The 26,576-nt window shown below is 40.5% G+C and overlaps 4 protein-coding genes across 4 annotated transcripts; 2 read left to right on the top strand and 2 right to left on the bottom strand.

Moving 5' to 3' along the window:
• Nucleotides 1-170: 170 nt before the first annotated feature.
• LOC140764388 (phytochrome B-like) lies at nucleotides 171-6,112 on the bottom strand. The gene is made up of 4 exons (XM_073102942.1): nucleotides 3,802-6,112; nucleotides 2,698-3,505; nucleotides 1,612-1,905; nucleotides 171-742 (listed from the first exon to the last, which is right to left on the bottom strand). The coding sequence occupies exons 1-4, from the start codon at nucleotides 5,828-5,830 to the stop codon at nucleotides 520-522; spliced, it is 3,354 nt and encodes a 1,117-aa protein (XP_072959043.1). The 5' UTR covers nucleotides 5,831-6,112; the 3' UTR covers nucleotides 171-519.
• A 1,323-nt stretch (nucleotides 6,113-7,435) lies between these two features.
• LOC140765443 (ATP-citrate synthase beta chain protein 1) lies at nucleotides 7,436-14,341 on the bottom strand. The gene is made up of 17 exons (XM_073104536.1): nucleotides 14,165-14,341; nucleotides 13,119-13,243; nucleotides 12,904-13,006; nucleotides 12,386-12,451; nucleotides 12,169-12,292; nucleotides 11,859-11,993; nucleotides 11,607-11,667; nucleotides 11,435-11,511; nucleotides 10,636-10,791; nucleotides 10,396-10,524; nucleotides 10,100-10,232; nucleotides 9,869-9,996; nucleotides 9,545-9,650; nucleotides 9,358-9,434; nucleotides 9,185-9,255; nucleotides 8,019-8,303; nucleotides 7,436-7,763 (listed from the first exon to the last, which is right to left on the bottom strand). Exons 2-17 carry the CDS (start codon nucleotides 13,216-13,218, stop codon nucleotides 7,688-7,690), a joined length of 1,827 nt encoding a protein of 608 aa, XP_072960637.1. The 5' UTR covers nucleotides 13,219-13,243; nucleotides 14,165-14,341; the 3' UTR covers nucleotides 7,436-7,687.
• Nucleotides 14,342-16,483: 2,142 nt separating this feature from the next.
• Nucleotides 16,484-20,500, top strand: LOC140765127 (solute carrier family 40 member 2, chloroplastic-like). The gene is made up of 13 exons (XM_073104060.1): nucleotides 16,484-16,823; nucleotides 17,174-17,384; nucleotides 17,514-17,577; nucleotides 17,765-17,889; nucleotides 17,957-18,046; nucleotides 18,143-18,322; nucleotides 18,418-18,492; nucleotides 19,083-19,184; nucleotides 19,267-19,384; nucleotides 19,460-19,606; nucleotides 19,726-19,832; nucleotides 19,922-20,035; nucleotides 20,174-20,500. Exons 1-13 carry the CDS (start codon nucleotides 16,687-16,689, stop codon nucleotides 20,465-20,467), a joined length of 1,764 nt encoding a protein of 587 aa, XP_072960161.1. The 5' UTR covers nucleotides 16,484-16,686; the 3' UTR covers nucleotides 20,468-20,500.
• A 1,314-nt stretch (nucleotides 20,501-21,814) lies between these two features.
• LOC140764281 (uncharacterized) lies at nucleotides 21,815-26,574 on the top strand. Its single transcript, XM_073102756.1, has 9 exons — nucleotides 21,815-22,801; nucleotides 23,806-24,333; nucleotides 24,578-24,643; nucleotides 24,741-24,907; nucleotides 25,012-25,162; nucleotides 25,262-25,352; nucleotides 25,438-25,820; nucleotides 25,902-26,006; nucleotides 26,101-26,574. Exons 1-9 carry the CDS (start codon nucleotides 22,667-22,669, stop codon nucleotides 26,371-26,373), a joined length of 1,899 nt encoding a protein of 632 aa, XP_072958857.1. The 5' UTR covers nucleotides 21,815-22,666; the 3' UTR covers nucleotides 26,374-26,574.
• The last annotated feature ends 2 nt before the right edge of the window (nucleotides 26,575-26,576 follow it).

Below are 26,576 nucleotides of genomic sequence, written 5' to 3'. Positions count from 1 at the left end.
GAAACGGATAATTTTGATCCTTGCTGAGCATCTAATTAGACACGGTAACAAGATTTAATATACAGAGAGAATGGTTCTTGAAGAAAAGCATTTTGGATGTTACGAGCAATTCATTCAATGGAAACATACATATAATATACAAAAGACTGCATGGCAGACAATGGGAGATACAATTGCAGGAACAAGTGGACCCTATGTACTTAAAGAGTAAGATTACACGATCAAATAGGTGTATCCCCTTATTACAATCCGGGTAAAATTTTACATGACAGGTATAGCAATTATTCATAAAACACCATGCATACCACTGAAAATGGTCATCTGAGAAAAACTAGTCTCAGAAAATTCCCAGAGTATTGGGAGGGCAGTTACTACACAGTTCCTGGGATGTCCCATAGCTGCTGTTGGGACTAGCTATCGTCATCCATCAGAAGCCTCAGTACGAAGTTCTAAAAGAAGCTTTTTAGCAGACCTGCAGCTTGTGGTGGAAGTGTTAGTTCAGTAGGGGAGTAAGTGACTTTAGTGCTCCATGCTTCCACCACCTGTCTGAGATGTGGGAAGCTCTACAGTAATACGGAAGTAACACCTATCGGACTCCCTGATGTATTGAACTTCCCCACCCATCAACTTGAGGATCTTCCGGCATATGCTTAGTCCGAGACCTTCTTGTGACGCCCACTGGGAATTGTGAAACATGTCTTGGACAAGATCAGCAGGAAGGCCCTCACCAGGGCAAGCAAACCTGCAGCACAAGAAACAGAAACATTAACATAAAACAACTATGAGAGGACATAAACTGATGTATGCAACTGTTCTAACTCAATGAATGAACCGGATCACTCGTAAGATAATCCGTGTAGAGGAGAACCATATACTAGGTAATAGAGAAATATCCTTATTGGAACAAGAATAATAAAGTTGCAATTCCCAAACATGAACATGCATTCATCTAAGAAAATTGAAATGTCAGTGGATACTGACAAGTAAAAGTACAACAGAACAAATAACAGGAAATTATGAATACGAGGCCGGGAAACATGATAAAGCTGAATAGAGAGAAAGGATTTGTATGGGGGCCCAACTAATTGGGCTGCACTAGAGGATGGTAGTGGTGACAGAACAATCTCCTTCAGCCTTCAACTTCAAGCAAAACCCTTTTTCTTTTACTTCACACAAAAGTTCATGGAACAGAATTCCCCAAACCTTGCTGAATTGATTGATTAGGAACATGTAGAACATGGTTTTACCACAGAATATTCTTTTATTTGCCGACTCTTCTCCTGTTGATATCTTTTATATCATGCTTGGGACAGGAATGCAAGATATGGTAGCTGGGCCTTTACAAGGATTGCTATTACATGATTAATATGGACCGACAGTAATTCAAACAACTCTAAAGAATATGTTATTTGATACATACAATTATTAAATAAACATGGCATCATGTGTTCAATAATGAAATGCATATGAAAGTGCCATTTACATGTCAGTGCTCTGACTCTATGCTAAGAAACTACTGAAAGATTTTGAAAACAAGAACAGCATAATTTGTGAGGCACAACAATAACTCTTCTGCCTACTTTCAAAAGCATAGCAATAAAGGTGACAGACCTGAAGTGGGAAAGCATCATTTCTGTTCCATCCGAATTCTGTTCCAAACTCAGCCTGACTTGGATCTCTAACCAACCATCTGGAGATGGTGCACACCTCACCATATTTAGCAAAAAATCAGCTAAGACTTGCTGAATTCTAACTTGATCGCCAAAGACAGAAATTACTTTAATTTCCTCAGGAATATCCCGAATCAGTTGTAAACCTCTTTCTCTCAATAAAATCATCACTTGGCTGACAACAGCATTTACAATGCTTTCAAGTAGAAATTCACCCTTCTCAAGCACCAAGGAGCTGGAAGCAAGATAACTACATTAATGCATTCAAAGCACTAGAAAACAGTAACAGTTTTGAGATAGCCATAAACAAGGACAGATGATATAACCAGATAAAGCAATTAAGACAATCTGTACAAATAGAATCCACCCAGCTAAGGATAAGAAATTTTTCAGAACCTTAGAATTATTTGAAATAGCATTCTTGAAGGTACTTTTTTCGAAGATACAAGTAGATTGGATAAAAGTAGAGAGATTTCATTTGCATTCATAAATGCAAAAGACCATGAAGTATTTAAACAGATATATTTGTTCCTAAAAACATGTACTAACAAATATAGAGTCTTTAATATTGGTTAGTCATAGTTGAGATGCACAGGAATCAACAAAGCAATTAGTAATTCATGTTTTAATGCAGTCTCCAAACTAATTTACGTACGTAATGTCAGTGTGAGAACTACTAAATTCTGCTGTATAGGAGTTGCTCGGTGACTCCTGTCTAGATAATTCGGTAACCTGACATTATTCAGAATACTTGCTAGATTGTCCCTCAAAAAGACTAAGAGAAGTCTCCAGAACATGATTTCCAATTCAAACAGCTTTTCAACCCTTGAACCAAGCTGGGAATACGCTGCAACCCTATATTTAACAGCTAACAATTAATGTTGAAGCATTTGAACACGATTGCCAGTTCAAATCTCTTCAAAATAAAATAAATTAAAATCAAGTGCTCCAGGAACTTGGAACTAGATAAATGACAATATTATAGAATTTTAACATATTCATAGAGTTGGAAAGAAGAATAACTCACCCATCCTCAATGCTTTGCAGATTGGCATCCTTTATAATCCTTAACATCTGCCTTTCACAAGAAGCACTAGTTTCAAGAAACTGCTTCTGATCATCACTTAAATCTGTCATATGTAACAGCGAGTTTGTAAACTGGATACCACTGAGTGGATTTTTTATCTCTTGGCAAATGTAAGCCAATTCCTTCATTCTTGCATAACATTTCTTTTCTTGTTGCCTCTGAATTTCAAGAGCTTGCTGTAGTTCAGGACTTGCAATCTGCAAAAAGCAAAATGCTCCAATTGTCTGACCATCCATGTCTCTTCTTGTATTTGCTGTCAATAGAGCCTGCACAAACTTGCCATTCTTGTCAAAGAATGAAAATGGGAACTTATCAGTTTCCTGTCCTCCTATGGCATTGTGAAGAACAATCATGAATTTAGTGAGTGCATCTGGACCCTTGAGACGACAACAACAGCCAAAAACCTCTCCAACTAGAAGCTTTCCCATGGTATCCCCTCTGGACCAACCAGTTAACTTTTCAATCGCTGCATTCCACTCTAAGCAGCAAGTGTTTTCATCGGAAGCAAATATGGGGGGTATCAGAGGGCTAGGACTCTGCACAATAGCCTTATAATCACCTTGTATTTGGATAAATTTATCCATGACCACTTTCTGCCCTGTAATATCCTGTCCAACGAAACACACTCCTACTATATTGTTTGTGTAATCTCTACTAGAACAAGCATTCACTATGACAAATATTGCATCTTTGGACTTCTGTGATCCAAATGTCTTCAGCTTTATCTCCACATTTTTATCTTCTTCACCTGCATCAATTCAGCACGGTAAACACCAGTTTCCAGATTAACCAACTTACTTGCGAATTCATATCTTGCCCTGGCAATCCATAAATAATATGACTATACCAAAAATACAAAATCTAACAACAAAAAGAATTGCACCCCATAGGGTAAGATAATGGCACCAACGATATCTGACTAAATACCATCATCAAGGAGAAGATAGACCACACACCACTGCTATTTATCAAACTGCAACCACCGCAGAACTAAACATGAATATCATATGATCAATTGAAAGAAGAAGATGTAATGCAATCTACCTCTCAAGGCTCGGGAGAGAAGCTTAGCTACTACGTCCTCAGATTCCTTGAACACAAGATCCTGAACCAGCGATTTGCCCATAGCTTCCTCAACTGAGAGACCTGTCAATTCAGCAATCTTTGCATTCCAACCGTTGATACATCCTTGTAAATCAACTGCAAAGATAGGTGCAGTTGCTGTCTCTATCAACCTAACCATTTCTCTAGCAACCGAGCTGAGCTCATCTATTCCTTGCAACTCAATTTCACCAAACTGGCCATTGGCGATGGCTTTCGAGTTGTTGGTCCCCTCCGTGGCATCCCTGAAGGAATCCCGCAAGATAAGCTGCAATGAGTGTATAGCATCCATCTCTCCATTCTCCCAAGGCAAGCTCCTGCTCTTAACCACTTCTAAGAATGCCTTAAATGACGAACGAGGATGCATCCGCTGGCCATCATCCTTGTCCTCCGGATGATGCTTAGCACCTCCCCATTTAATCTCCTTTGCAGTGTGCGACCTAAACCAGAATAGGTAATCCTTTGGAGTGATATAAGCTACCGCCATCCCAGAGACTGCGTCCCCAAGAGCAGCAGCACCGGGATACCCTGCTTCCGCTAGACTGTCTGTGCTCAGACCGGTAGAGTCCCCATGACAGGCCGACAACCATTCAATAATATCCTTGATCTGAGCTTCCGTTGGAGTCACACCTAGCGGATAATACTTTCCCTGATAGTACAACGCGGCGCCGTCGCACTTGACGAGATCCATTATGCTAGGGCTTTGGGTGACAATGCCAGTTGGGGAGTCGCGGAGAAGCATATCACACAGAAGAGTCTGAGTCCTCAAGATGTGCTTTTCAGATAGCTGCAGAGCCAATTGGAGCTCCATGTTGAGCTGAAGCCCAAAGGCCTGCATGAGAAACTCACAGGCGTAGCGCAGAGGGAAAGGAATGCAGCGGGGGGAGGTGTGGTGACAGACGACAAGCCCCCACAGCTTCATGGAGTTCCTCCCGGCCTCCTCATCGCTGCTATTGATGATAACAGCCATGGCGAGTGACGCAATCGACCCCATGTTGGCCATGTACTGCGCGTGGCATCCGTGCGGCGCCCGGAGCGTGGAGCCCACTAGACACAGCGGCTGCGCCAAGCTCTCGTCTTGGATGACGCGGACGGGGACGGCGTGGCAATCGGCGATCATCCGCATCCGGTTCTGTTTGAACAAGAACCGCGACGCCTGGGGTATGTCAGTGGCCGGGTAGTGCAACCCAATGTAGGGCTCGAGGTCATCTCTCTTGCTCTCGGCGACCACCTCCCCGTGCTCGTCCTCGTGGAATTTGTACACCATGACGCGGGCGTACCCCGTGAGCTCCCGAACATGCTCGACGACGGTGTCGCAGAGCAGCTTCACATCCCCGCCCGGCAGTGCCTGAAGCCGCGAAATCGCCCGCACCGCCAGCTTCTGCGACTGCACCGCGCCGGCGATGGACAGGGCGGGGTCTTCCGTCCTGGCCGGCTCCAAATCGATGACGATTCCCACATCGACGCGGTGGAGGATGGCGTAGAATGGCTTCCCGGAGGTTCTCGAATGGATCCAAAGAGGGTTGAGGAGGGTAATCTCTCGGGCGGTGGCGGCACGCTCCAAAAGGAGGGAGCTTGACGGGGTGAAGAGGAGCCGGACGTCGGAGCCGAGGGCGAGGGGTTCTTGGCGGCGGTCGAGCGTCGGAACTGAGTGGGGCAAAAGGTCGAGTAGGTCGGGGGCGTTTTCGCTGAACGCGAGAATTCGAAAGGAGGACTCGTCGACGGCGAGGGTGCACCCAAAGGGCTGGATGTGGCCACCGCGCTGGATCTTGGAGAGATAGGCAGTGATCTGCTGCTCGGGGACGGAGGAGGACAGAGGGGTACGAATGGATTGGGAGTAGTCGAAGGACTTCCCCGATTCGCCGGATTGCTCGAAGACGGCGTGGAGGCGGGCGTCGAGGGTGTACTGCGCGATGGCTTTGCTCACTGAACCCGACGACTGGGAGTGGTGGGTGCGGCTCCCGGAAGCCATTTGGGGAAGTGGGTCTTGCTCGAATTGGCGTGGGGAAGTGAAATAGCGGAGAACGATGGGAACTTGGCCTGGTATAGATAAAGGCCCCTCTCTCTCTCTCTCTCTCTCCCTCCTTCTCTTTTTTTTTTTTCTTTTTTTTCTTTTTCTTTTCTTCTTGGATAGAGAAGAAAGCCAAGGGCTAAGGAAGAGGAAGAGAATAAGATAAAAGGAGAGTGACTTTGCCTGCAGCTTATTGGATATCAAGAGGACATTAGTTTTTTGTTGCTCTATTCTTTTCTTTCTCAATGTATAAAAAAGTTCAATTTTTTTGGAAGAGTCTTACTACTTATGTACGGGCGTTGCAGGAAGGAGATATTAGATGACTGTAGAGATGAGAAGGATGACGGAGGACTAATAAAAAGTGAGAGCTTTTTCCTGTAACAAAGATCTTTGTTGGAATTCATTTGAGGATAAGATAAGAGGTATTTATTCTCTTGGCAAATCTTAGAGGGCGTTTATCTAAGTGAAAAGGAGCTCTTAGCTTTTATAAAGTGGAAATGTCAGGTGAAAGCTTGAAAGGAGCTCGAAAGTCAGCAGAGTGGATTAACAACAACTTTTCCAAAGCAATTTATTTTCATAATATTCTAATAGGAGAGAGAGTGGTGTTTTCATGCTCTCAGTTATCCACTTATTATTATAGTAGTTGATGTGACAGTGGAATCAAAGACGAACATAACAGAACAGGATCTCGATTTATTATTTTTTTTTTAGGGAATGCCTACCAATGATACAATGTAGTTAAAATACTTGAATCCTCACGTGGTTAAAAGCATAAATGCAACTCATGAATTGGAGAAGCTCAGCTTGAAATTTATGAAGGGAAGGTCACTGCTTCGTATACAGTAATAGGAATTTCGGGAATTACCATAATCTTTAACATGTACGACTTGTGTTAGATCCTTGGTCCTAGGAGGATGTAAATTTGATGTTGCCAGATGTTACAAATTGGGGAGGGGGAGGGGGGGTTAGATACTTACTTGGTGTCAAATGTCAATTGCAACATCAAGCTGTTAGTCCTTTTCTAGTCTTTTCCAGGCACCACTGCATCTTTATCGGGGGAGCTAAACCATGAGCCGAGTGGGTGGTAGACTGGTACAAACTCTTTTTCTTCCAAGTAGTACACTCGCACTTTATTCCAGAGGAGCTCGTATTCGTATACCACATGGTCAAGAGCATCAGTAGTATCTCAGACCATTGTGAATGGATCCAGAGAAAGGTTCAAACATAACAGGCAGCTCGACTAATGATTTGTGAATGCAAAATTTCGACAAGTTTAGGAGTTCTATTCGAAATTGGGCGTCAATTTAAGTCGAGTTATCCTATAAGATATATATACACTAAATAAGCTTCAGATCCCGAGTTGGCTCAAATCAAATTGCAAGTCTAGCATGCTGCAATGAGGCATACTATACTATGCGTTGTATGATCTCGGCTAGAAAAGCTCGTTGTATACCTATCAGAATACATTTCTGCTATATATGGAAAGGAAAGACATGAAGACGTCTATTTCACTTCCTATTGTCCTTTTAAGAGTCGATTAAAACAATATGAAACAGAGACCAATCATTAAATAACTCTTCCCTTATTTGCAATGTTAAAGGCAATTCGGAACATTTAATATGAATAAAATAAAACATTCTAGAATATCATCAACGAGTGCTTTCACTTAGCAGTCCCCAAAAACTCACATTAATCTGCAATTATGCAGCATACAGACCAACTTGAAGCCCTACAAGAATGACAGCAGAATGCGGGGAAGTTCTCTTTTTCTTTTTTTTTTAAAAAATACCGGTGGTTATACTATCTCGGCAAAACCGATCACTTCGTGTAGAGGACATCCTCCCATGGATGACGGTACAGTGGTTGCTTCAGCCTCTTCTGATCAAAAGTATGCCTGTGGTTTCCAGATATGATCAACCATATTAGTCAACGAGCACCCAAGAAAGAAAGATGAGCTGATAGTAAAAATTATACAAACTAAGCCAAACTATGACTATATTGTGGCTTCCTTCAAGTTGACATATCCAGGCTTCTATAAAATTACAAGCTATGGAAGAATCAGGAAGAAATAGTCTTGGAAAAAGAAGAATGAACAAACTAATGCATAGTACTTCCAATAAATAGGACAAGAGAAGACTTTTGGACTCACCCAATTAGGCCGATTGAGCGTGCAAGTACGAAGAGCCCATTCAGATATCCAATCTCAACAATCTCATCAACCTCTTGCTTGCTGAACATTCCACTGCCAGCAAGAAGATCCAGGAAAAGAGATCCAATTGCACCATCCACATTCAGAACCAAGTTATTTGCCTTTGATAGAGTGTAGTTTTCAACTTTAACAGCATATTCCATGTACTTTACTGAGGGAAAATGTGTGTGCGCATATTGTTGTAGAAGCTGCACTCTCTTATCTCTGTTATCTCTGCTCTTGATCCTGGTAAGAGCAAACAAAACGAGTTAGTAACAGCAAGTCTACACCAAAAAGAATGAAGCATTTAATAGAAAAAGGGAACCCAAAATCTCTACCTATGTCAGCAACAAGGAAACAAACTGACTGTTAAGAAGAAAGCTTGAAAAACTATGAAGTGTAGATTGTTGCAGTATTCATCATTCTTTTAAAAATGATTGCATAATAAAAGGATACTGTCCACAAAGTGCTTATATGTCAAATATATCAATGCTTATCTTTTTGAATGAAAAAAGAAAATCAAAATAACATGTACAGTAGCATAAGGTTCACCTGTTCAATTCTGTGTGCATGGCTATGGGCAATTCACAATAATTGGAAAAAATGGAATATGTTTTGCCAGAATATATAATAATTAGTGATATTATTACACATACAGAATATAATTGAAATATTAATTCCTTATGTCTTTTTACATCTATTTAGCAAAGAGAAAAATGAACAAAAGTTAATCAATCAATGTGAATCTCTCTGGTTGTGTTAACTATAGGAAATGCAACAGTTATCTACAGATTTTTCTTACATATGAAAAGCAATTTCTTCTCCAAAGATTTTACTGACTACTCCAAGATACCAAACAGCCAAAGAGATACACGTGGCAAACAAGCAGAAAATTGAGTGGTTTACTTCATATGCTGATAGTTACAGGAGTAACTGAAAATTCATATAATATTTAATGATTCAGATTATTAAATGTACCTGGTCATATTAGTGATGAATGAAAAGATTATTTTAGCTCCTCAGTGAATGTATGCATGTCAATGGAGTATCAAACCCATTAAAAGGAAAAAAATGTATCACTAATACAAGTTGTATAACATATTGATTACAAGATCAACTGGAAGTACCTGTGCCCAATCCCTGGTACGCGGATGCCTTTCTTTTTCATACTTTCAACGAACTCATAAGGAGTGAGACCCTGGGAAGTTATGTTATCCAGATACATTATAAGTTAATACATCAGCCATAACAGGAGCAAGCTGCAAGTAGCAACTAAAGACAACTATATAAGCTGACTCACTTTGTCATAGGCATCCTTGAAGTATCGAGCAGCATCATCAATTGCACCACCAAATCGAGGACCAATAGTGAGCAATCCTATATTGAAATCATTTTGGTTGTGTCATCTTAGCTATTTGTTGATTATTGTGTCCTCAATTAATTAGAAAGAAGCACAATTAATATAAAGAACTCTTCATGGTATTTACCTGATACCAAGCTGGAAACCAAGTCTTTTCCAGCTCTTGCTGTGACTATAGCATTATGAGCACCAGAGACGCATGGACCATGATCAGCACACAGCATGATGCAAATCTAACAATTATATATAATTCTTTTGAGATCAAAAGAAAGCGATGAATATAAAATAATGTTGCATAGAATGATAAAAGATCCAGTTGATGTCTAATAGAAATTGGAATATGTCTTGATGTCTAATAGAAATTGGAATATGAACGGAATTAGCTACCTTAGACAAAGGATATTCGGAACTAAAAGATAGCTATAGAAAAGAAGAGATGCCCTGAACAAACCTCAATAAATTGTGTGCAATAACGGGGAAGACTACGTTTGAACCACAAAAGAGAGATAACATCACCAACACCATAACCCCGTTCAATAATGGTGGACATGGGCACACCGGCATAACATGGTTCTTCACCTGCAGATGGAAGTATATGACTCACAATCTTTTCCTTCAATTAAGAGGCTGCATAGTCTCCTAGGAAACTCATAGAGATGGGTAAGTGGAACAATGATCAAACCTCTGTCGTCAGATATAGTGGAGATAATATGTGTAGGAGCCCGGACCTTCCCACTTTTAATTGCAGTGTTAAGATCCTCAGGAATTAGAGGTGGTGTAACCTCAGAAACAGGGGTAATCTTCCCTTGTTCCACCTGTCAAATGGGAACATGATAAGTTTGAAAAGACTAGGGGCTGATGTCTAAAATCTAAATATCATATCACTAGCAAGATGCTTGTTGCAAAAGTGATATGACATCAAGAGAGAGAGAGAGAGAGATGTCACCCATAAATGCATTAAAGCACATTAAAACATACTAGTTTTTCAAATGTCTCTTTGATTGCACCCTCTAATGCTTCATATGAAGTGGGAACAATTGCTCCAGCTTCCCTTAAAGCCTGATTTTTAGCTTGTGCTGATTCCAACTCTCCACCACTCTTTGCACCCTGGTTGTACAGAGCAACAGTTAGAAAGGCATCAAAGTAATGATGATTGTCACAATCCAAACCAACAACTACTAAGAAGATGGTCAAGGATCATGCATCACTAAAACTCACAGCATGGCCAAACTGCACTTCTGATTTGAAGAGCCGTGCACAGGTCCCGCTAACCCAAGCAACAACTGGTTTCTGAACCTTTCCTTCTTTTAAGGCCTCAACTAGGGAGTATTCATCTTTTCCACCAAGTTCACCCAGCACAACCATCATTTTGACCTAAGATGCAGCAGCAACATTAAACAAAACAAGATTTTATGGGAACACAATTCTGATTGACATATCCATGCATCAGAAGTAAACAACCGTGTGATGCTTTTCACTGCAATCTAGAAAACAATATTGTCCTTAATGCTGCCAAACATGAATTATGTTTAAGAAGTGCATGAACTTATCAATAACATTTGAAAGAAAGCAAGGAAGCAAGCATGCAGGCACATTGGATCTGTAAAGCCAAATCCATGTTCACCCTAACTAAGTGCCTTGCACAGTTGCCCTATTGAAGATAATATTTTAGGACTCACATCAGTCAGAAAGAATGGATATCATCAGTTATCCCCTTCTTTCAAATTTTATGGGAAGGGAAGAAGGAAAAATAGAATTCAAATTCTTGGTATCTTTTGATATAGATGTTCAAAAGGGAAGGAGAACATTGGGGCCAAGTAGAATATTCACAAGACCAGTTTGCTGCAGCTGAAATGAATTTAAACTGCATTTCTTCAGTATCAACATCTTTGCCACTCATGTCAATCAAGAATTATGATTAACATTTTCTCAATCAAAAGTTCTTTTACCAAAAACTTTATGCTTATAGTTTGTAAGAACCATCTAATGAATTAAGTTCACAATATTTGTAAATTACCTGCGGGATATTATTAAACCGCAAGACATGATCAGAAAGAGTTGAGCCAGGAAAAACATCTCCTCCAATTGCGATCCCTGAAATAATTTGTCAAGAATATCAAGATTAATTACAAGTCTCCAATAACTCCAAAATTCATGGAGCTTCCATATCCAGCTAAAATATATAATACCTTCATAAATACCATCTGTCACACGTGCAATGGTATTGTAAAGCTCATTTGACATGCCTCCCTGTGATCATAAATGAAGTTCTCATATCTTGACAACATCTAGTAATCAGTTTCTCATAATTAAGGTGAATATATAATAATTGCAAGTCAGATCTAATAATTTCACATAATGCAATGCAATAATCTTATCATGATCAACATTCTCCGTGCAATAATAACCAAATGAGGACCTTGTCATCAGCCAGAACATACCGACTTGGAGACAAAACCAACAGATCCAGGTCTGTAAAGCTTGCAATGAACTATATTATCAATAGTTCCTGCAGTATCACCAATCTTGAAAGCTCCAGCTTGGATGCCCCCAACAGTGGCAGGCCCAATAATGACCTACAATCAGCACCAATGCAATCAGATTAATGAGCAATAAGATGTTACATCGGATGTTCAACTGGAAGCAGTAAACAGTAATAATAAGATGTAAAAAGATTAAACAACTAATTAGCATGTAATTCAATTGATTAACAGTAGTCAACAAAATCAATCACTCAGTATGCTTTTTTACCTTGTTATTAGCTCGTGCATAAGCTATCAATTGCTTTGCATCCAACTCGGGAACACCTTCAGCTATTATAGCTATAACTCTTATTGTTGGTTGTTTCAGAGCAGACATGGAAGAGGCAGCTGCACTGCAGATAAAGAAAATAAAAGAATGGTCTAAGTGGTACAGGCAAAAAGAATAACCTAATGCTTTTAAATCACACATGATAAACTTAACTCACCTTCGAAATGATGCAAAGTTGATAAAAACATCCGCAGTCGGATGGGCATTGCATGCTGCTTCAATGCTACAATGTAAATCATGAAGAGATCACTTAAAAAGGAATTATGAAAATTGTCAAAAATTCATATCTGAGCAATGGCTCTAAATAGTAAGTGACAGCTTTCTACTTTTCTAGTAATTCGAAAACAATGGATATCCTTACAAGTATCTCACACATGTAGATCTCTTTTTCAACTTTAGCATTTATAGCAGTAACCTATATCCACATTTAAGTTTATGTTACATAATATAGAACCCTTTTAGTTAAACCACAATCAACTATAAACTGCTAATTCAAAAAAGTTATGTACCAGGATAGGTCCAAGATCAATATTTTGACCCATAAGTCGATAGCCAATTTGGCTTTGCAACCAAATAACCAAGTATATAACTCAATCCTATTCATATGGGTCAACTTAAAGGACTCCAAATTGCTCTCTAGGAAGCATTCTTTGAAAAAAAAAATGCAATACTCACCTTGAGTGAACTGGGATGGCAATTTCTTCCTGACCAAAAAAGAGCTTCTGAAATCCCTCAGAACCAGGATTGATTATTCCAGCAATAGAAGGTGTTTCCCTCCCTACGAACACATGTAAACCAGAGTAATCAAATTGCTTAATCAGATCATGAAAGATCAAATTAGTTATTAATGTCACATTTTCAGGCCATGGATCTTAAAAAATCATACACACCACAGAGAAAATCAAAGTCCAGCATTCTTTGGATCGGAAGTTGCTTATAGTTGTAGAATAATGCTTGGGTGTTTCGAGAGAAAAGTTGTCCCGTAGCCATGATGTACTAGGACAATGAAGGCAACCTGCAAAGAAATGTCTTATTAGCCCATAACAAAGTAGTGATTCATGTAATTGAGAGCGCAGAATCTTCCAAGAGGAAAAAGAAAGAAAAACTAGAGGTACATAAGAGTGATGACTGTGGGATTGCAAAGCATGTGTTATAGTGACAATGGCTTTCTCGCTTCAGTTTCCACAATACATAGCATATAATAGAAATTATGCTATCCAACATCCAACTTCAGCCCATTATATCAACTACAGTTTTTGAGCCACACTTTGCTTAGATGCGACAGACTTCGCATGAAGACACCTGTTATCTTTGGGGCAACCATGGTTTTGAGTGAGCATACTGCCACCAGATTTGCCACAGATAGCTATACAAAAGGCAATTGTGCGATCAACTACATTAAAGTGAAACCCGATGTGCAAGTTTTCATGATCACCTCCAGAAGCTTTGCAATACCTCTACGACGATTTAAAATCAGAACGTTTTTAACTCCTCTAGAACTTGGATCGCAAAATAGTTGCACACTTGCAAACGTGGCATGGCATGCTCCGATGTGTAAAGGACTTTGAAGGAGCTCAAAGCCAATCAATAACAATACAATTGCGGCAGCGAATTAACGCATTTCTGGACAAAAGCGACGGATCTACCCGGACCTGACCAAACTGATCATATTTTGTTTATGAAACAAGACATGATTTTTGATCCGCCACTCAAAATATTCAGCATTAGCCTATCAAAACACGAGATCGGATCGGATCGGATCCGCGAATATCAAAAACAGATCAAGAGATGAATCACGAAATACAAGATCAGGGATCCACATCAACGGCTAGGAATTCAAATCTTGAACCGGAGTCCGCCACCCATTCGACGAAAAGACCACAAGAGAAAGAAAACAGAACGAAAGGAACGCGTCATCAGAGATCGCAAATCTAACCTCGAATGGGTCAGCGAGGTTCCCCTCCGGTAGAGTCGAGGGCAAGGAGGATGAATCAGTCAACCACCGGCGAAAGGGGAAGAGATGGAGACAGAGAAAAGCTTCACCTGTCGATAGTTATATAGATAGATGCAGTGGGCGATGCGCGCTACCTAACCCCCGCTCGGAGAGAGGAATTTCGATACGGGGGGTAGCACGTGAGGGGTTAGTTAGCCCATGTCTGTGCTGTTAATTTGGGATAGGACCTAAGTAGTCCCTAATAATAAAAAAAAGGGCAACAACTCTTTATTTGTAACTGCATTTCTTTTTAATTTGTTGAGCTTTTCATATATTATATGCATTAATCGCTCTACGCAATAAGTGTTAAACCAATGGATTTATGCATAAATTCCAAAAAGGAGGCTCAATTAACCTCCTTTTTTTATTTAGATTTATAGAGAAATTTAAAATTTGAAGTAACACACAGGAAAACTCTTTATGGAAGGGTTATCAATGCAAAAAATATTCCTACAACTAAATTATGTGTCAATTATTTATTGCTGACTCTCTGATTTTGGGCTAACTTGCTTACAACGATAAAGGCCGATGCTGACAGCGCGCTAAACATCCTATGTGGACCAATGGGATCACAAAGTTCATAATACCAAGGAAATGCCCATTGATCACCGTTTGGTATTACAGGGTATTTGCCTCTAAGATGTCAGTGAATTCGCGATCATGCCATTGACGGGTGGCGGGCATAGCCAATGGATGGCACCTGTGTTATTTCCTCATATTGCAGTGGCACTTAGAATCCTCCTAAACGTCTCATTTAAGGTCCAACTAACTCTCACCGGTCGACTATACTGCCCCTCTACCTAACTGTCTAAATGACATCGCTTTCAGTTTATATGCAAATTCAACCTTCCACTATTGCCCCCCATGTGGTAGTAGCATTAACGTGTCAGCCTAGTTAGATCAACAAATAGAGGTGCATGTCTACCTAAGTTGCTAATATATATATATATATATAACTTCATTAATTCCAATCATAATGAAGAGCCCATAATATCTGAATGAAGAACACACACAACATTTATGCATTCTCAATAACACGATTGGATCTTAAAATAATATGGCTACAAGCCTACCAAAAAAAAAAATCTAAAAACAAACCACAACAAAAGAAATTAAGTAACCCGGTAATCTTTACTCTTGTTGAAGGGAAAGAAGAAGTTGAGTGGATATGGAGGAGAGAGGTAGACTGGATGGCAAAAGGCGGTGGCAATGAGTAGTAGCAAATGGAGTGAGGGAAAGAAGTAGAGAGGAGATGGTGATGGAACCAAGGCGAAAGGAGGAGCATGCATTAGAGTCAATTGTAAGTTACAGAGAGGAGGTGGCTAGATAAGCAGCAAAGACGCAATAGAGGGCTAGCTATTACACTCATGGATAAAGGGAGGTGAAGGTGAGGAAGAGGTGACTGACGGTTTGATTTGAGACGATAATGATAGAGTGTTTGGTACGATAAGAGAAAGAGAAGAAAAAAGAAAATAGGAAAGAGGGAGAAGCAGAGGAGGGGAGCAACCAATAGAGTGGGATCTCTGATGAAAACAAGAAGAGATGAGAGGGAGATGATAGAAAAATGATAAGAGGAAAAAAAATATATATATAAGAGAATAATAACCTTTCCTCTCCACCCAACCAACTTGCTAGGAAAGTGAAGAGAGAAAAAACTAAGGGAGGAATCGACCAAAAAAAAAGCCCTTGGATGGAGGGGAGAAGACGCCCAACCCTAGCAAGCGCTACTAGGGCTTGCGAAAATGTATAGAACCTCGAATCAACAACTATTATTCACCGAGTTGCTAATATGTTCAATACATCATTTAGTGTGCCTCCAATGGGCATGTGCCAAGTTAGATCATTTAGATCACCTCACCAATTGAAGTGAACCAGCTGAATCTAACAAGAAAAAAAAAACCTAAATACAGTGAAACAAGAAATTATCAATAACTTATTTAGTGAGGAAACTGTTTAAAGCTGCATAGGTGGTTGGCTTGGCGCCTATTTGTTCCTTCTTTGTTCGCTGGAGAGTGGAGACCTGTAGTCAAAGGAAGCCAACATCCTCTATATTTCTGTAATAATCTCGAGTACAATATTATGAATTAATGTTGGAGATTATATAACTCTGAATAAAAGAAATGGATAAGGTTGGAATTGCTCTACGACATATAAAGATGCTACCTTGGTATTATTATATCTGTGCTCCTGATTATACTCTCCAACCACGCAAAGCTCGTGGCTATCGCTACGACACAGCAATCTCTATATCTCTCTCTCTCTCTCTCTCTCTCTCTCACCTCTCCTCGAGAATTATATGTGAATGGCATCTTAATCCACTCATCACCAGCCGTAGGATCTTCTTTTGATCACCGATATACTCAAATAAGCTCTCTTTTTATTCCTTATCTCTTCTCGCTTTCTCCGTTGGAGGGGAGAGAGAGAGAGAGAGAGAGAGAGAGAGAGATAGAAAAGAAGCCTCTCAAATGGCGGCATCCAAGATTCTGTCTCACCCGTCGTCTCCTTCTCTCCTCCGCTTCTCTTCTGCAACTTCGACTCTCCTCCGGCACCGCCGCCGAATCCTTCTTGCTCTCCCGAAGCCCCCGGGAACAGCTACTCGGAGGTTCCGCTCTTTTTCTCACACTCAATCGTGCTTTTATGCTCATAATTGGATGGATTTCCCGTTATTCTCGCACTCGAATCTAAAGTGAGTTGTAAAGGGGTTCAGTTATTTCAAGAATCTAACTGCATTGCAACGAATCGAATGTTGAGTTGATTAGTTTGGATGTTGTAAGTGGAAAAAGAAAACTTCGAATGCATATATGATTGTTCTCAAAGAATTATAGTGGCTGAAGTCCACTGTGTCACTTTGATGTCCAAATTAGTTGTAAATGTAAGTGATACACTGAGGCACACATGCAAGCTGGTAAATGGAACTCTATTTTACCGTGTTCATGGTGTTCGCAATTGCAGGTTGGGCAAATTCATCTCCAATTGTTCGGTCCCAAATAATGTTATTGAGGCTGATTGCTTGCTGACAAAGAATGATGTCCAGGAAGATTGTGCGGAGCATCCAGCTGAATGCTCCATGCCATTTGTTCATCTCTCCTCGGATATCCTTCAATCTGAGCTGAGTTTGCTAACAGAGGAGGCATCTACTACTGCGCTCCTTACAACACTGCCGGTATAATCTCGTTCCTCATGCATTGCTATAGAGCTGATATAAGAATCATAATTGCCTTCATTTGCTTCATGTTGATGGGCACTGTTATTACTGTGAATTTAATCTGGGCGACAATATAATTTCTTTCAGGTTCTAACTCAAGAGGAACAAGATGCTCTGGCAGCTACTCCAGCTCACCCCACTGGCTTATACGGTAGATACAACTACTAAAATCCCTTCCCTTTATGCCATAATTGTCTCTGATCATGAAGCACGTTCTCATATTAGAATAGGCATGCATTCGGTATAGTTGCATTGACTGAGAGGTAAATATTTTTCACATTACTTGGATGATCACTTGACTTGACATAATTCTCAGACTATTAATAGATCTCCATCAGTTTTGTATGCTAGTTGCTTTGCTGGAAACTTAACGGAACAGCTTTGGAACTTCACTTGGCCTGCTGCAATAGCAATGCTTCATCCTAGTCTCTTGCCAGTGGCTGCTGTGGGCTTTTTCACAAAGGTATATAATACAGAGGAGTTATGTACTTGCCTGAACATAGAATTTTCACAATTCTTATAACATGCAGCTAGCAATCTTCATTGGAGGCCCACTGATTGGGAATCTTATGGATTCGTTTCCTAGAATTCCTGCATATCACTATTTGAATTTAGTTCAGGTATGCAATTTTTTTTTCTTAGGCATTTCTCTGTTTTTAACAACTCATTTTTTCTTATTTTGTTCTTTTGTCTTTATCATATCCATATTCTATCAGACAGCCGCTCAATTGTTGTCAGCTATGATGATCATATGTGCCTTCAGTCCTCTACACCATGCTTCAGCGTCAGCCCTTATTCTGCAACCTTGGTTTGTTGTACTCATAATAGCCACAACAATTGACAGGCTAGCAAGCCTAGCTTTAGGGGTCACCATGGAACGTGATTGGGTTGTGCTGGTAAGGTACACGGTTACTCCTTTATTGGTGTGTCAGTTCTTTTGAAGTTCATCGATCGAGAGTTTCCTTATGCGAGATTCTGGACCTATGTGAAGTTAGCAGGAACTAATAGACCAATTGCCCTTGCACAAGCAAATGCTACGCTTAGCCGGGTCGATCTTCTTTGTGAGGTAGATTTTTTTATTTTTTTGCTATGATGAATCATATTCATGAATTTAATGTACTTTGGTTTTCTCATTTATCGCCAGCCTTCTACAAATGCCCTCATCTACACCCTTTTGCCAAAAGCTTGATGCTCAGAGATGTTATTTATGTTATGATTGATATAAGAAAAAAAACTAGATTTATAAGTTTCCAGGGCTAAAGTGAGTTTAAGGATGACAAGTACTACGAAAGCAGTCTCAACTATGCATGTAGATTATTCAAGAAAATGTATCAGACTATCAGCATTGATATTTGTGCCATATGAATCCTGTTCAAGAAGTGATCAAACTTTGTTTTTGTAAAAAGAAGTAAATCAAACTTAACAAGAATCTACAGCTTCCATGATCTTTAACTGTTGAACTCATAGACACCAATGAAACCCCAAAACAAGAGAATTTTTCCCTGCACACATGACACATGCCACTGAGAACTCTTGCTTTTCTTATATAGTCTTCAAGCTTGGATTCCTACCTATTTGTTTCTACATTTTATTGAATGCAAAATTTTGGTCGATACTTAGCTTCCTGCATAGTCTTATGCTCCTTAATGTCTGCAGACAGCGGGTGCATCACTTTTTGCTATTTTTCTGTCAAAGTATGATCCAGTAACATGCATAAAGCTTTCTTGCGCACTATCGATATGCACACTTCCTGTTATGGTACGTATACTTTGTGCATTAGTAGCAGTAGCTTGCTAACCTAAGCTTGAGTTGGTTCTGTAACTTATGGTTCATTTTGCAGGTTTTCCTTGGTAAATTAATCAATCAAATCTCCAGTGGGGTACTCGAGCGATATACGTTCCAGCAATCTTGTGAAAATACATTGAGATCAAACTTTCTACTTGATCCAAGGAAGATAGGTAACTTTTCAGATTATCTAAAAGTGGATTTCAGTCCAAAAATGTCAAGTATCTAACTATCTTCTTGTATATCAGTGGAAGATGGACTAACTGCCATCAGACAAGGCTGGACAGAGTATAAGAACCAGCCAGTTCTTCCTGCTAGCCTGGCATACGTGCTCCTTTGTTTTAATATTGCTCTATCTCCTGGGGCTCTAATGACTACATTCCTGATGCATCATGGTGTGTTACATCCCAATGCTAGAGTCAGCTTATAAGTTAACTAGTATACTCGAATCCTTGTTTCTTTTATGTTCCTTTACTTCTTATGATGTTAAATCCATAACTTATATTGCTGACAGGCATAAGTCCATCTATTGTTGGTGGATTTAGTGGATTATCTGCTCTAATGGGTATTCTCGCTACATTCATATCTGCAAGGCTTGTCAAGAAACATGGTCTTTTGAAGGTTTTCTTTTTTTCCGTCATATATCAAATTGTTCTGGCAAGCATATACTGGAAATATTGATTCTCTCAACGTTTATGACTGCTTACCAGGCAGGAGCAGCTGGATTGATAACTCAGGCTTTGCTTCTCACTACAGCAGTTGCCGTCTACTGGAGCGGTCCAGTTTCTCGGAAATCTTCTCTACTTCTCTTTCTAGTTCTGATAGTAAGTATCTTTTTTTAGCTTTCTTTCATTCCAATCACCCAATGCATGTTCTACGGGATTAAGCAGTCTGGTTTCTTTCCGTACACTAGACTAGCATCATTTGAGGCTTAGTTTAAAGACTTTTAAACCCCTCTGCAGGTACTCTCAAGGTTGGGCCATATGGCATACAGTGTGATCGGTTTGCAGATTCTTCAAACTGGGATTCCTGTTGCCAAAGTCAATCTGATAGGAGCAACAGAGCTTTCACTCGCTAGCCTCGCAGAATTTGTAATGTTGGGTGTAGCGATAATCGCCAACGATGTCTCACACTTTGGTGTTCTGGCAATTTTATCTGTATCCTCCGTGGTCGCCGCTGCTTGGCTGTTCTGTAATTGGTTGGCAAATCCAACAGATGAGCAGAGAACTTTCTTCAACTTTGATCCCCAATTTTGATTCATATATACACATACAATCATTTGTTGGCAATTCAGCAGATGAGCAGAAAGCTTTATTCAGTTCAGATCTCCAATTTGAATTCATATTTGCATAAGATATATATCAAGAAGTCCATCTTCTGCTTTACTCCTTTCTTACTGGGCCCAGCACAGGCCCAAAATCCACTTCCTTGTCTAAATAAATAAATTCTAAAGAATAGATAAACCAAAATGGATCAAAACTAGGAGATTCTCTTTTCTCCCCTCTCACCAAATGAATAGAACTCCAGTCCTATCGATCAACTGTTTAATTGTCCTCTCAAATCTCCATCACGTACACCAAACTATACCCTTTTCCTGCCTCACCTCTTCACACCCCACGTGCCACCCAATCAGCACCCAACAACACGCCACGGAGGACACCGCTACACTAACCAGGAGGTGACACCACTCCTTTTCTTCCCATCAATCCCTCAACCCCATCACATCCATCCATCCATCCATCTATCCACGCGTCCGTCGTGTCAACCCCTCTCCTTTTCCGGCTAAATCAATAGCCTCCCGGATTCGCTTCGAAGGTTTCCAAAAGGAGCAAAGATCGGACGGCTCGAAATCCCCCGTCAGAGCCGTGCCGTCCGTTCGATATAGTTAGAGGTGCACCGTTGGATTTAGAGTGTGGGGGCGTGGAACATGCGGTCGGTTGGTGGAGGTGGAAGGTGGGGTCCAACGGGAGAGGTCGCGTACGAGGTGAGGGGTCGCTATCCTACATGTGCATGCACAGTTGTTCAAAACTTAGCGGGACCCAAGGAAGGTTTTGATCCATTCCGATTAGACCTCAACACCCGCCTCTCCCCCCCCCACCCCCACCCCCCCACCATTAAATCCGACCCGAAACAAATCTTAGATCCAAATCCGATTCGCGAGTTCAACTCTTCGATGCGCGAGTTAATTTGATTGATAGCTGGACGGACGGATAGATGTCGATACGTTCATTCCGAGGAGGTGTGAGATTTTTTTTTTTCCAAGTTACAACGTAGCAAGCTAAACAACGGGTGAAGTAATCGATGCATCCATCCATCCATCCATCCATCCATCCATCCATCTATCCAAAGTCCAAACATCCCCTCGGTTTTTGTTCTCTCGCTTTTCCCATATTGAGTTCCCCGTGACTTACGCTGCCGCTAATTGCTAATATACACCACCCGATGACACAATAGCCTTCGGCGTAGTCATAACGTACCGGCATTAAATTCCGTGCATCTCACGAGACCCCTCCCCCTCCCCCCTCCCCCCCCCCCCCCCTCTTTTTCTTCTCTTTTACCATCTCATCTCTTCATCTCTCTTTCGTTGAATGGAGAAAGAAATTTTTGTATTAAACTATAGGAACGAGATATTGGAAGAAAGAGGCAACCATTTCTCACTTCTCACTTCCCGAAACACCATCCCACCCCACCCCACCAGAGCTTTTTAAACCCGAGCTGCCTGGAGGATAATAAATTAACACGGAAAAGATCCCCTTTTTTCTCGATTAAGGGATTTATAGTAGAGGAACACATTTCGACAATCTCGAGAAGCTCACACCACCAAACCCTAGTTTACACTCTTCCCAGAGCCCAATGCCCTCCAAATTACTCTCAGAATCACATCCACCAAGTGGAGTTAAGAAGTTTACATGATGTTAAATAACAGGAATTGGTTTGTGAAGTGAGACACATCACGCATTCCCATGAGCACACTTCCCCATACTTCTTGCTCTCTACTCTTTTTTTCATGTTAGTATGATTCATGTAGAACAGTAACACTGACTCTCTTTTTTATCATTCCACGGAGGCCAAACTTGAGCTTAGCCTTTGTACCTCTTTTGGGATGTCTTCGATTTTGGCCGAAAGATAGTATTTATTTTATTTTATTTTATTTTTTCTCTTTGGGAGGGGGGGTCATCTCTTTTGCTTTTGTTTTGATTTCCAACAGTGCTTTTACACCATCTATCCGTTCCTTGTTGGTTGGCACAGTAGCTTGGACATGAAAAGACCCATCGTTTCTTGTCTATCAAACACTGATACCTGATATCTCACTTGCCTCTTTCATGTCCTGTTGAGCTTTTCTTTCTCTCTGGGCAATCATATCAGCATTGAGGAGTTCAAGAATTTGAGTTTGTGGGAGAAAAATCTAAACTTGGGTTGTTGCTTTCTTGTGATATCTTGGTCTTGGTGGTGAGATGGGATCACTGGGGATGGAGGAAGTGAAGAGGAGGAAAGCTATGTGGCTCTACCCAAAGGTGGTGGGCTTCAACCCTCCTGAGAGATGGGGGCACTCTGCTTGCTTCTTGGATGGGGTTGTTTATGTTTTTGGGGTAAGTAATGATGCTGAGCACCATGTGTTTGTTATTTGTTTCCTTACATGTTGAAGCTGCTTTAATGGCTAGGTCAAAATCCTTTCTCTCTCTCTCTCTCTCTCTTTCTCCTCTCAGCTACTAAGTTCTGTTTGACTTGAAATGTATCTTGGAACAATTTAACTTTCGTTTGTTGCTAGTATTCTTAATGTTTATGAGCAACTTGGCCATGGTACTCTTATATATGTTAAGCTATCCCCTGGATCCTAGTTCTTACTTGAACCTTATAGCTCTGCAGTTTTTCTATTTTTGTCATCTTCCTAGGCTTAAGATGTTAACTTAGTGTAGTCGAATATAACTCTGGGTTATAAGCAGAGAGCTTTTCACTTTATTGTCTTTAGGACCTAGTTTATCAGCAACTCTCCAGCAGTACATATTTTTGGTGGGTGGAATGTTTCTAACATATCAGAGTACACCACTTCCTGTTCTGTTAAATCTCTTTTATTATTTTCCTCCTATCCTTTGTATAGATCTTCTATTTTCTCGTCTTTCTTCTTGTGATCAGTGTTGCAAATAATTTAGGCATATTCTGCTTTTCTTTTCAATAGTTTGCCATCATGGGAAATATAATGAGTAATTATAAGTTCCAAGAACATCAGAAGGTGAGTGAAGAAAGATGATTCGAAGGCTTTCTCTTCTGGGAATGTAGCTCGTTTTGGTTGAACAACCAAGGCCATGCTTGCGTTTGAAGCACATCTTACTAGCATCAGTTTATTAATGATAAGAACGCATCCTTGGGGAAAGTATGAAACTGATTTACTTCTCTCTATTGGTAATATCTATTCTCTTTGTGCTTTACTTGCTTAACCTCTCTGGAGTTGTTGCTTAAATGCTATGGAAAACAATATTTTCTAATGGCTTCTTAAGCACTTGCTTGTAGAATTTTTTTTCTGAGATTCAAATTTGGCATCTATACATAAAGACTTTGGTTGGCATGCTTAGAAAAAAATTTCTTTCTTTCACAGGGTTGTTGTGGTGGATTACATTTTAGTGATGTACTCACTCTTGATCCGGAGACTATGGTTTGGAGCTCCCTCACTACCACAGGTCAGAAACCTGGTACCCGAGATAGTCACAGCACTGCCCTGGTGGGGCACAAGATGATTGTATTTGGAGGTACTAATGGTTCGAAGAAGGTTAATGATCTCCATATATTAGATTTGGGAACAAAAGAATGGAGCAAACCCATATGCAAAGGAATGCCACCTTCTCCTCGCGAAAGCCACAGTGCAACAGTTGTTGGTAATGATAAGCTAGTAATATTTGGAGGAAGTGGAGAAGGGGAAGCAAATTACTTGAATGATGTTCATATACTAGATGTGAATAACATGGTGTGGACTTCTCCAGAGGTGAAGGGTGACCTTCCTGCACCAAGGGATAGTCATACTGCAATTGCCATTGGCAACAAGCTTCTTGTTTATGGTGGGGACTGTGGTAATCGTTATCATGGGGAAGTTGACATGCTTGATGTGGATACTATGACTTGGTCGAGGGTGAGAATGACTTAATTCTTTGTATATATATATATATATTTATATATTCTCTCAACAATAACCCTTATATGTAATGAAAGCTTAGGATATTGCTAGATGCTGATTCTACAATTAAAGATAGGGATGTGCTTAATGAAGTAATATTTAGAAGCTTGGCTTTCTTCATTGGTGAAATTGTTTAACTTGTAGGAAACTCTCCTTTTATGTTTACCTACATGATCATGATAAGTTATTCCTCTTGCAGTTGGCAGTTCAAGGATCCTCTCCTGGAGTCAGAGCAGGCCATGCAGCAGTCAGTATTGGGTCTCGGGTTAGTACCCATTCTAATAAAGATCTGAATGGGGGGAGTAGGGGCAGAGGAATTTCCCTTTTTCCTGAGAAGCATCTTCTTTTTTGTTGTCCTCTAGGTTTACATCATTGGTGGAGTTGGTGATAAACAATACTACAGTGATGTCTGGGTTCTTGATATGGCTAGTTGTACATGGACTCAGCTCGAGATCCGTGGCCAGCAACCTCAAGGAAGGTTCTCTCATACTGCTCTGGTCATAAATACTGACATAGCCATATATGGGGGGTAATTACAAAATCAATTATCTTTTCCCTATATGTTTAGTAACTCAGAAAATGATCCAATTTAGTAATAGTGCATTTTATGTTTCTTTTTCCCTGAATTGTCAGCTGCGGGGAGGATGAACGGCCTCTAAATGAGTTACTCATCCTGCAATTAGGATCTGAGCATCCTAATGGTCGTTACAACATTTCTATGTGCAAAATTTTTGGTTCCCATTGGAGCCAAGAAAAACATAAATTTTTAAGAAGTGATAATCTGGTGAGGAGGATTAATATTTTGAGAAATGGAACTATCTCTATGCACAAACTATAATTAAAATGTGGTTGCAAAAATAATTATTGGCAGTGAATTCTGCAGGAGAAAAGCATGGTAATAAGGAATGGAGAACATAGTCAGATATGCCGTGAAGCGGAGAAGGAACCCAGGAACTCAATCATGAGTGGTCTAGGTTGGTCTGCTTATGTCTCAACATGTACTATGACATCCAAATTGTTGCTTTCATAAACTTGATCCCAAGTCTATCCTCTTTTCAGATAAGACACAAACAAAGAGAAGGAAAACAGGTGATGCTAGAGTATGGGAGATTGAATCTGAACAGGAAGAGCATTCTCTTTCCCTTTCGCAGCATTCTTCACCCTCACAATCTGATCAAGAGCAGAATACAGCCCGAAAATTGTCAACCTCTCCTAACGGTTCTATTTCAGCCTCTCAACAATTTGTCGACTTCAAGCTGCATCATCCAAGGGAGCAGACTAATGGCGTTCGAAGGACCGTTCAAGATAATTTCTTATCTGCAGAATCCCCAAGGAAGAATAAAACCGAGCAATTTCTTCGTGCCATTCCTCAACCAAGGCAAGAGGTGCAGTTTCTAGCCGCAGGAAATAAGCCACAGCCCCGGCCTACTTGTTCTCCCTTGGTATGCAATTTCAAGAGCGAATTTAATACAAAATTAATTGCTCATAATGTTCAGTTTCAGTATCTTTTTCTCAATACACAGATTGGTGCCGACGTTCATGGAACAGTGGATGGAGCTTTTGACTCTGGATTCCTCATGACTGCTGTTGTTAATGGTCAGATATTCCGAGGTGTCTTATTTGCTCCAGTGAGAAAACTATCTCAAGCCCTCGTCACACTGAATTTATCTGGAAAAGTTGGTTGTCCTTATATTTTGTCACCACTTCCATTTCTATAACCAGGGACCAGGTGTTGCAGCTCCAAGACCAGTGATCCATTCTCATAATCTAACGAGCTCGACCATCGTTCCCCAGCATCGCCCAACTCCACCACAAGCTATGTCAATCCATGCCAGGTCAGCACCACAACCAACTAACTTTCTGTTGCCTGACTGTGGTCGCCGGATGCTAGATGCGCACCCGGTTCAAGTTAAGGCGCAGAGGGAAAGGCTTAGCAGTGACCTCCAGGGTGTTGTGCTGACACTGGGAGGGCCAGGAGGAGGCACTGGAGCCTAATTCGGACCTTTTTGTATAACTTCTTTTGTAAATTCAAGTATGACAAATATGAATAGAAGTTTTGAACAGTTTAGCTTTAGGAGTTCTTTCTTAAATGTTGCATATACATGTTGATGCAGTAGTCATGGCTAAATGTTCTTTTCGAACTGTCTGCTGATAAAAAGTATTGTATGCTCATTTCAGTTATAAGATTAACTTATATT

Source organism: Typha angustifolia, chromosome 8, assembly GCF_048772165.1.
Source record: "Typha angustifolia cultivar Huaian chromosome 8, ASM4877216v1, whole genome shotgun sequence".
Taxonomy (NCBI): Eukaryota; Viridiplantae; Streptophyta; class Magnoliopsida; order Poales; family Typhaceae; genus Typha; species Typha angustifolia.
Note: the sequence above shows the minus strand (reverse complement) of the source record. Positions and strands in the feature narration are given on the sequence as shown.

What these genes read in the sequence shown, in the direction of transcription:
- LOC140764388 (XM_073102942.1), bottom strand. Translation starts at nt 5,830, where the DNA reads ATGGCTTCCGGGAGCCGCACCCACCACTCCCAGTCGTCGGGTTCAGTG. An exon ending in TCTCTCCCGAGCCTTGAGAG is followed by an intron (nt 3,506 to 3,801) that starts GTAGATTGCATT and finishes GAATTGATGCAG; the next exon opens with GTGAAGAAGATAAAAATGTG. An exon ending in ATGATGCTTTCCCACTTCAG is followed by an intron (nt 743 to 1,611) that starts GTCTGTCACCTT and finishes CTTGTGCTGCAG; the next exon opens with GTTTGCTTGCCCTGGTGAGG.
- LOC140765443 (XM_073104536.1), bottom strand. Translation starts at nt 13,218, where the DNA reads ATGGCTACGGGACAACTTTTCTCTCGAAACACCCAAGCATTATTCTAC. An exon ending in TTGGTTTTGTCTCCAAGTCG is followed by an intron (nt 11,668 to 11,858) that starts GTATGTTCTGGC and finishes TTATGATCACAG; the next exon opens with GGAGGCATGTCAAATGAGCT. An exon ending in TCAAGGATGCCTATGACAAA is followed by an intron (nt 9,256 to 9,357) that starts GTGAGTCAGCTT and finishes ATAACTTCCCAG; the next exon opens with GGTCTCACTCCTTATGAGTT.
- LOC140765127 (XM_073104060.1), top strand. Translation starts at nt 16,687, where the DNA reads ATGGCGGCATCCAAGATTCTGTCTCACCCGTCGTCTCCTTCTCTCCTC. An exon ending in CTGTGGGCTTTTTCACAAAG is followed by an intron (nt 17,890 to 17,956) that starts GTATATAATACA and finishes TATAACATGCAG; the next exon opens with CTAGCAATCTTCATTGGAGG. An exon ending in AACGTGATTGGGTTGTGCTG is followed by an intron (nt 18,323 to 18,417) that starts GTAAGGTACACG and finishes ACCTATGTGAAG; the next exon opens with TTAGCAGGAACTAATAGACC.
- LOC140764281 (XM_073102756.1), top strand. Translation starts at nt 22,667, where the DNA reads ATGGGATCACTGGGGATGGAGGAAGTGAAGAGGAGGAAAGCTATGTGG. An exon ending in GGGTTGTTTATGTTTTTGGG is followed by an intron (nt 22,802 to 23,805) that starts GTAAGTAATGAT and finishes TTTCTTTCACAG; the next exon opens with GGTTGTTGTGGTGGATTACA. An exon ending in TTTTAAGAAGTGATAATCTG is followed by an intron (nt 25,163 to 25,261) that starts GTGAGGAGGATT and finishes TGAATTCTGCAG; the next exon opens with GAGAAAAGCATGGTAATAAG.